This window comes from Peromyscus maniculatus, chromosome 1, assembly GCF_049852395.1.
Source record: "Peromyscus maniculatus bairdii isolate BWxNUB_F1_BW_parent chromosome 1, HU_Pman_BW_mat_3.1, whole genome shotgun sequence".
Classification (NCBI taxonomy): Eukaryota; Metazoa; Chordata; class Mammalia; order Rodentia; family Cricetidae; genus Peromyscus; species Peromyscus maniculatus.
Window position 1 is genome coordinate 186,509,993 of NC_134852.1, and position 9,516 is coordinate 186,519,508.

The 9,516-nt window shown below is 44.8% G+C and overlaps 1 protein-coding gene across 1 annotated transcript; it reads left to right on the plus strand.

Annotated features, from left to right (window-relative positions):
* Positions 1-389: 389 nt before the first annotated feature.
* Positions 390-9,290, plus strand: LOC102918697 (antiviral innate immune response effector IFIT1-like). The gene is made up of 2 exons (XM_076562571.1): positions 390-530; positions 7,276-9,290. The coding sequence occupies exons 1-2, from the start codon at positions 526-528 to the stop codon at positions 8,660-8,662; spliced, it is 1,392 nt and encodes a 463-aa protein (XP_076418686.1). The 5' UTR covers positions 390-525; the 3' UTR covers positions 8,663-9,290.
* Positions 9,291-9,516: the final 226 nt, after the last annotated feature.

Below are 9,516 nucleotides of genomic sequence, written 5' to 3' on the forward strand. Positions count from 1 at the left end.
TGGTCTCAGTTCCAAGCAGACAGTGCAGAACTGCAGTTCTTTTGACTGAGGAACAATGGTGCTTGTGGAGATGCCAGTCTGTGTCTTCATGTCCACATCACCTCCATCAACCCCTGCCTAACAGCATGTCCTGGTACCACAGATGTCTCTCTGGAGAGCAGAATGGAACTCACATGTCAGTCTCTTCCAGAGCCTTCTCTCCATTGGTTCAGAGGAGAAAGCAGAAGGCCAATCCCCGTTTGCTCTTTTTCCCCAAGGAGAAACCTGCAGGCTTTAGTTTCACTTTCCAGTTTCAGTTTCCAGGAGGAGAAACCTGCAGGCTTTAGTTTCACTTTCTCTTTCAGCTTCCTACTGTGACTATAAAAGCACACACACACACACCACAGCTCACAGAGCTGTCTCCCAGCCCTTCTCTGAGAGTCCAGTTGGTGTGCAAGTCCACAAGACAGCAGAGTTAGAAGACAGGATTCTGAGGAGCCTGTCCTGGTGAGAACCCAGAGAACTGCTGCCACCTTCACAGCAACCATGGGGTAAGGATTTCCCTGCTCTGCAGTTTGAGTGAATCCAGGAGACAAACATTTGATAGTGGCCAGGTCTGAGTGAGTCTGCTTCTATTCCTTTGTTCTATCTTCTGCCTTCTCTTTCTACTAGTGAAAAGGGAACATGGGTGCTAAGTGTCCTGAGTGTCTGGGGACTTTGTATAATTGGAGTGCTGTTGGCAGGGGCAGGGATGGGTGACAGCAAGCTGGCTTTAGTTTTTTTTTTTTTAATTTAATTTAATTTAATTTTACAATACCATTCAGTTCTACATATCAGCCACGGGTTCCCCTATTCTCCCCCCTCCCACCCCCTACCCCTACCCCCTGCCTACCCCCCATTCCCACCTCCTCCAGGGCAAATCCTACCCGAGGACTGCAATCAACCTGGTAGACTCAGTCCAGGCAGGTCCAGGCCCTTCCTCCCAGACTGAGCCAAGTGTCCCTGCATAAGCTCCAGGTTTCAAACAGCCAACTCTTGCAATGAGCACAGGACTTGGTCCCACTGCCTAGTTGCCTCCCAAACAGATCAGGACATTCAACTGTCTCACCTATTCAGAGGGCCTGATCCAGCTGGGTGGCTTTAGTTTTTAAGGCTGTCTTACACATGTAGTTGGAAACACCTGGGAGGATGTTAGCATGCTCATCTCACAGAGACAATTACCAAGGAGAACTTCAGGAATGGACAAGGTAACCATTTTACACACCACTCAAACTCTAAAAGAGAAGAGACTGCTTAGAGTGTCCTCCTTCCCATCCCCTGACCCCACTCCCTCATTGTCCTTGGGATGTACCCAGCAGACCCCAAAAGGACCTCTTGAGATGAAGTTCAAAGTTTCTGGGCCAGGTGGTTTTTTACCCATTCCTAGCTGGCTTAACCAATGGACAGCACACTTTTATTTCATCCACCCATGATTAAGAAACAAAAATACAGACATGCATGTCCTTCTGACAAGTGGTATTTAAGTTCCCACCCTCCTGCAATAAACTCAATATACATGGTCACATATTTATTTGCAACTATGTGTACATATAACATATATACTCAATGCATATGCAATATATGTACACACACGCGAGCGCGCGCGCGCGCGCGCGCGCACACACACACACACACACACACACACACACACACACATATGAAATACTAGGTGCCCAGTGAAGTCTTATTTATGTAAATGGCCCCAGGTTTTTATTTTTGAAATTGCTGTTCACATTGAAAGTACAAGTCAGTGGAGGTGTTTGCGCTGACTCTTTGCTACAGTGAGCATCTCTTGACTTGGAGGATTATTCTTCTGTCTTTATACATAGGACCATCTCTGGTACATGAATATGGAGGAGGCTGAGAGCTGTTAGGGAATGATGAAATAGAATACAGAGTTCACACTGGTAGAAAAATATGGAGCCAGAGTAAGTAAAGGGAGAAGGCTGTAGGACCTGTCAGGTGACAGTCATGGTCATAGGGTCAGTGACCAAGCTCTGCCTGGGTCTACAGTTCCTATCATTCTAGCAGGTGCCTAGGGCTATGGTTTGCAAATGATTGCCTGCAGTGTGAGAAAGGCTGAAGAATTCTGACTGCACAGGGGATCCTGAGCATCTACATGGGCAGTGGGATCCTGGCTGCTCTCTGTCCAGGATGTCCACACAAATGTTGTTGCCCCTGTACAGCTCAGCTTTCCTGCTTCAAGGAGTTATGCACAAGTGCATGTGCCTCCTCCTTGGGGCACAGGTCCTCAGCAGGATCCTTGTGAGCCTCCCAACTAGGCAGATCTTCCTGGACAGCTGGTGTTCAGATTTCAGGTGATTTTAGCTGCCCTGCCAATGCCTTTATTTCTCATAAGGTGTGGGCACAATCTCTAATTCACTGTGCACTGTTGTAGGCAGGGAAAGCAAAGAAAAGGAGGATTGAATCTGATGCTCCGGGTCATGATTAATCTTCCTACAGAAATCTCTCCATCATTTCTAAGTGCTCTGTAAAAGAAGGAATAAGCACGCATTTGGTTATTTCGGAGAGAGACAGAAAGAAACAGGCAGAGACAGAGACTGAGAGGACAGAAACTTCTTATGCCTTTGTCTCTTTCTAGCCTGGCTCAACAAATGTTACTGGTAAAGATATGAGTTCAGGCACAATTGCTAAACCTTCCCTGGGGCACTTTTGAAATATGCAAGTATTTGTGTCCAACATCAATGAACTGGACCAGGACACATGATTAGCAACAGGAATAGAGACATTTCATTACAAAACAGCACTCTGGAAAATTAGGATTGAGAGCAGAGGGATAAGCCCCAAAAGCACTGGGCCATGAGACTCATGACCACTCACATGGCATGAACAAAGAGCCCTGTCTCTTCTCCAGGTTGGTACATCCAGGGCATTTTGAGCGTCCTCTGCCCAATACTTGAAGCCTATGGAAGGAAGGGCCTCAGGAGTTCTCTGCAAACTGGCTTCCTTCTTGGTCATGCTGCTGCTCTGTCTGTGGTCCCCAGTCTCAAGTCACTCTCCATAAGATCTGAAATGCCATAAGAAAGGAGGGACTCAGCATCACAATTGCTCCCCTAGGTGCTTACATGGTGCTGGACAAATGGCTGAGTGGGTCAAGGGCTTGCCAAGCAAGCATGAGGATTGCAATCTCAGTGTTTGTGCTGAGAGAAGGGAGGAACCACTTGGCTTTCCTCTCTCAAAACACAAACAGGTGGAGACCATTGCCTGACTCTGTCCTCTGACCTTCATTTGCCTGCCTTCATATGACATTAGCAACCTTCCCCCCAACACACACAATTTAAATGCCATGTGAAAAGGAGGCATGTGCAGACAAGAAGCTTAGAAGAAGTCCCTAGAAGAAATTATTTCCTGATCATGATGACTGTTTTGAAAATTTGGTTTCACTCCTCCTTAATTTTCTTTAAGGTGTCCTTCCACATGATTTTTAATTTTTGAGATTAGAATCTAATTTACATTTCTCCCTACTCCTCCCTTTCCTTTCCTCTTTCAAACCCCTCACATATTACCCTCTCTGCTCTGCTTCAAATCCATGGCCTCCTTTTTCCATTAATTGTTATTGTATGCACATATATACACATATATGTGCGTGTGTCTGTTTGTACATACACATATATTCCTAAGTATGAGGTGTCCAGTGCTTATAATGTTTCACGTATGCATGCTATCAGGGTTGTACACCTGGTGCTGGACAACCAATGGCTGTGTTCTTCCCTGGGGAACACCACCTCCCTACCTCCCTACCAACCAATGAATTGGTTGTTCATTGTGCTTCTTGTATATTTGAGGCTTCGTGACCTTTTCTCCATGTTTCCTGCTCACAGATATCATCCCTGGTCAGCTCAAATTTGGTCACTCATATTGGTAAAGTTTTCAAAAGAGTTGGAGATGAATTCTGTCTCTGGTCTTTCATAAAGAAATGGCATTTAAAACTAATTAAAGGATTGTAAGATTCCCCAAATGGAAGGAACATCTATCCATCTGTCCCCTTAATAAGATATGTACTTCTCTAACCCAAAGCCCCTGTTTCAAAGTAGTTATCTCCAGTTTCTCACGTTGAAGGCTCCCCACTTTTGCTGAGAAATCGTCACTTTTTCTTTTTTTTTCTACCTCTCTTTTTCAGATGCCCATGAGAATGCCTTGACACACAGCTAATATCTTTTTCTGAAAATACTCTAATATCCAAAGAGACAGAGCTTTAGCCAGGATTGAAACCGAGGAAATAATCTGCCCTGAGAGCATTTAAGGCTATGTATCCATCAGACAAATGACAGGGACAGGCTGCTCAAGCACACACCACAGAAAGAACACAGACCATAAACTCTAGGAAGACTGTAACACAGGGAGAAAAGTGGGGAATTCAAACCAGGGCTTAGTCTTGGTCTGAAGGACTCCAGGAAGTAGGCTCTGTTTTCAACCCTTAATGTGACATCAGTGCACTGACACTCTGGGCAGTCTCTCTCTGTGTCTCTCTGTGTCTCTCTGCTCTCTCTGTCTCTGTCTCTCCCCCCGCCCCCCACACTCTGATTCTCAGAATCCTTCCACAGCTGATTGTAGGATTGTCTCTAACTCAGAAAGCATAGCTTTCTGTTTGTTTTGTGCCCAACTGCTGCTGCTAAACAGATACTAAGATTTAGACCTCGTGTGCTACATTTCCTGTGGGTACTTTTTCCAACTTAAAATGGAACTACACTATCCTAGAGTTTTCCTCCTACTCTATTCTTACATCCAGTCATATAAAAGACTTAAAATCTGCCCAAAACAACCTGCTTTCCTCAGATGCTCAACTCAGAGATGCTAAATCACTCAGTCAAAATCATTTGGCTATACTCATGTCCAAACTGTTTCCCCTTCCTAATTAGCCTCGAGAATAGTACTTATACACCCATAAAGGTAGAGGAAAGTGATTAAAGTTAGCTGCAGACACAAGGGCAGGCTCTTCTGCTACAGGACTGGGAGGTTTTCCTTCAAGAAGAGGAAGAAAAGCAGAGTTCTCCGAGTCCCTGGCACAGACAGGAAAGACTGCATGAAGGTGGAGTGGGAATGTGGCCCTCTGCAAGTCAGGAAGAAACCACTGCTCAGTGAGATGTTATACAGGCAGGCTATATGATCTGACATTTATAAATTGCTAAGTTACAGATAAACAGAGATGTCGTGTTGTGCCAGGGTCTGGGTCCTTAGGTGGTTCCTATGGCAGCCTAGGCAGAAGGGCTCAGTCATGTGTTCAGTGTTTTATTTGCTGGGTATTTTTGTTATCCCTATCCTCCATTGTTTGGATGTCCTTTCTCTCTTTCAGGGCTATTCATTCTAGCACCATAGTGCATTGATTATTTTAGGTTATAGTTGTTGTGCCCAGATCTCGACCCCGGTGAGACCACCAAAGACAAGCTTACCAGAATGCAAAAGAAAGTCTTTATTGGGAAGCAATACTGGCTTAGGCATGGACCCCATCAAACTTTCCAACACAGTGGAGGCTGGAGAGCTGCCCACCCCTCTGCAAGCTCAGTTTTTAAAGGTTAAGATTCAAAGCTGCTTGCTTTGGGGAACCTACCCAGAACCTTAGTGACTACATGTAACGTCTTGTTCTCCAAAGTAACAGAAAAGTAGGAAATTCTTATGGAGTTTATGCTATATCCATGGATTATATTGATAGCCTCATTAATCTCCCGAAAGATGAGGAATGGGAAATACTAATTTCATTCCCATTTCAGAGATGGGTATAGTGTGATAGTGAGGCATGAAGTGATAGACACTTGCAAGTGCTACTACTTTCTGCAGAGATGAGAAAATGCATTGAGATTGTAAAGGCATCTTTAAAATGCGTGGATTCCTTGTAACTGTTGGAGAGGATTTTAAATAGAGGCTTTTCTACCACCTCCCTTTTCTCAAATTGTTATGCCCAGGTCTCGGGGGACACTAAAAGACCATCATGTAGACCGAATCAGGCAAGTAAAAGCAAAGAGCCTTTATTATCATCAATCTGTGAGCTTGATCTTTCTGTCTGTCTGAGGCATCAGTGAGAGCAGAGAGCTCAGGGCACAGGCAGAGGTTGGTGTGAGGGGATTTCAAGGTTCAGGACCCTGATGGGCTGACATTTGTCTGGGTTATAGGGGATGTTTGGAATGTCAGGTATTTTCTCTTAGATGCAGACCCTACTGGGTGGCTTCAGCTCATGGTTCTTCCATTCGTCCAGGTGTTTTCTGCCAGAATCTGTGTCAGGGCCTCGAAGCCTGTCATGGCAGCTGTGTGGTCAAGCTGTTTTGTGACCCTTACAAAATACCCAGCAGCTGCTACCCAAATTAGTACACAGAGGCTTATATTAAGTATAAATGCTTGGCTGAGAGACCAGGCTTATTACAAATTAGCTTTTGTATTTAAATTAACCCATTTCTTTTTAATCAATACATTGCCAGAGGCCCATGGCTTTCCATTCCTTTAGCATTTTGCTTCTTGGGCAGCTGGCTCACAGATCTCCTGACCCTGCCCTATTCTTCTCCTTATTTTGGTTTTTCTGCCTAACTTTGCCTGCCTTGCCATAGGACAAAACTGCTTTATTATATGCCCATGAGAGCAGCACACATACACAGTACACAGAAGGATTATCTAAGACCAGAAAAGATTTATATTGAGTCTCTCTATGGAAGTCCTCACCTGAATCACCCAAAGATGAAAGGCCCAGAGAAGAGTCATCTCCCCAGTGTCCCAAGGCAGAGAGCATGTTCTTTGTTCTGAATCAGTCTATTGGAGAACATCATACCAGTGATGTTATCTGTGTTAGAGATGAGAGGGGCAGAGTAGGCAATGACTTTTCTTCAACAGTTAGTGTTGTGCCCATGGGCAAGTCTTATTTATGTCAGCTCAGGTGGCATGTACTTCTATGCATAGTCCTTGAAGACATAAGAAAAGGGGGAATAGAATTTTAGAGTTCTAAACCTCATATAAGGACACTGACATGTATGTTTATGTGCTTGTATCTGTGTGGCAATGTTCAGTCTTAACTGAAGGGATTAGCTTACAACCCAAGATTGTAAATACAAGTACAAAGAGTCTCTGGCAGGTCCAATAAATGGAGTTGAGGAGTTGATGTAAAAAAAAAAAAAAACAGTCAAGAAATTGTAAAGGAACAAGATGTCAGACATGAAAGAAATGAGCAAGAATGTTGTAAAAGTGCTTTGAATGGAGTCAATGTCACTTTCTGGACATTTCTCACTTAACAAATCACCTGCTTCCTTCACACAGAGAGAATGCTGGCAGTGATCAGGTCAAGGAGAATCTGATTCAGCTGAGATGTCACTTCACATGGGAACTGCTGTTGGAAGACATTGACATACCTGATCTGGAAATGAGAATCTCTGAGCAGCTTGAGTTCCTAGACATCAAGAACACAGTGGGGATGCTCAACCTCCAGGCCTATGTGAGACACCTGAAAGGCCAGCATGAGGAAGCCCTTCAGAGTTTGAAAGAAGCAGAAGCCTTGATCCAGGGAGAGCAGTTGGGCAAGAGAAGCCTGGTGACCTGGAGCAACTGTGCCTGGGTGCATTACTACATGGGCAGCCTGGCAGAAGCCCAGACCTACCTGAACAAGGTGGAGAACACTTGCAGGGAATTGGGCAGTCCCTTTCGCTATAGGATGGAGTGTGCTGAGATGGACTGTGAGCAAGGCTGGGCCTTGCTGAAGTGTGGAGGACAGAATTATAAACGAGCCATGGCCTGCTTTGCAAAGGCTCTGGAAGTGGAGCCTGAAGACCCTGAATACAACACTGGTTATGCTATTGTAGCCTATCGCCAAGACTGTGGTGGCAATAATACTTCTCTAGAACCCCTAAGGAAGGCTGTCAGGTTAAATCCAGAAAATCCATATATCAAAGTTCTTCTTGCGTTGAAACTTCAGGATGTAAAAGAAGCAGCTGAAGCAGAAACACACATTGAAGAAGCCCTCAGTAGCACTTCCTGCCAACAATATGTCTTTCGCTATACAGCCAAGTATTACCGAAGGAAAGGCTGCCTAGGCAAGGCTCGCAATCTGCTTCTCAAGGCCTTGAAGGCATCACCTGCCTCTGGCTACCTGCATTACCAACTGGGGCTCTGCTACAAGCAACAGGTGATCCAACTGAAGAAATCCAGTAATGACCAGGCAAGAAGGCAGGGCAATGTGCAGAAATTGGCACAACAGGCCATTTGTGAATTTCAAGAGGCTGTGAAACTCAGGCCCACATTTGAGATGGCTTATGTTTGCATGGCAGAAGTGCAGGCAGAAATTGGCCAATATGAAGAAGCAGAGGGAAATTTCCAGAAGGCGCTGAACATGAAGAATCTTGAGTGTCACATAGAGCAGGATATTCATTTCCGCTATGGCCATTACCAACAATTTCATCAGAAATCAGTTGATAAGGCAATCACCCACTACTTAAAAGGTTTGAAAATAGAAGAAAAGTCCTTTGTCTGGAGAAAACTACTCACAGCTTTGGAGAAAGTGGCCACAAAACGTATTCACCAGAATGTTCAACTGATGGAGAGCACAAGCTTGCTTGGGTTAGTCCACAAACTGAACGGGGACAAGGAAGAGGCCCTGAAGTGCTATGAGAGGGCTCTGAGGCTCACTGGGGGAGTGAACCCTGAGTTCTGAATGCAGCTCACATCTGTGAAGTAAATGTACTCATTACTGAGTGTTCCCGGCCTCCTTCCCGGTTTCTTTCTTCAACTGCATGGCTTGCTGGAATGCCAAGTAGCTCAGTGCATGTGCTGTTGCCACCATTTCTCACTCCTCATTATCCTGTCCAGAAGGAACTTGCACCCCACTGCATCTTCTCACTTACTGACCAGGACTGACCCCTGCTGATCTGCAATCCCTTGAGCTGTGGGATCCTAGGACATCTTTTTTTTTAATGTCTGTTTCTTGGGAATAAAAGTCATCCATCCTCTGCCTGCCAGTGTCCTGGACAAAGAGGTCTTTTCCAAGGAAGCTCTTACTTTAGGTCAGCAGATACTCTTAGTATAGTGCAGTGTCGGAGAAAACCAAGTGAGCAAAGGGGAGAGTTTGAAAGCTGAGATGTCTCCCCTTACTGCAGAATCATTCTTGGCTAATAAGAGTCTTAAGTTTGGGGAAAGCCAAGCAGAAGAAACTTGCCGGGACCTTACAGACAGAAGATGATATGAGGAGATTTGTGCACTTTTTCTGTGCTATTGATATTGTCTTATATGTGATGCTTTTCCCTCAACTAAAATATATTCAGTAAATTTCCTTGAATCACAAAGTCTTCCAGTGTAATTTGTTGATAGAATGGAAAGGATATCCTTTCATTGTCCTCAAGAAGGCTTGGGAAAGCAGAATCAACTAACAGAAGTCTAGTGGCAGGCAGGAAAGAAAATTCTGCATATAAAACCTGCAAGGGGTTTGTGAAAGTATGAAGGCTATATTTCATCCTCCACATAATGGTATAGTAAGGGTGACTGATGCTGCCACTCTAACTGACAGCTGTT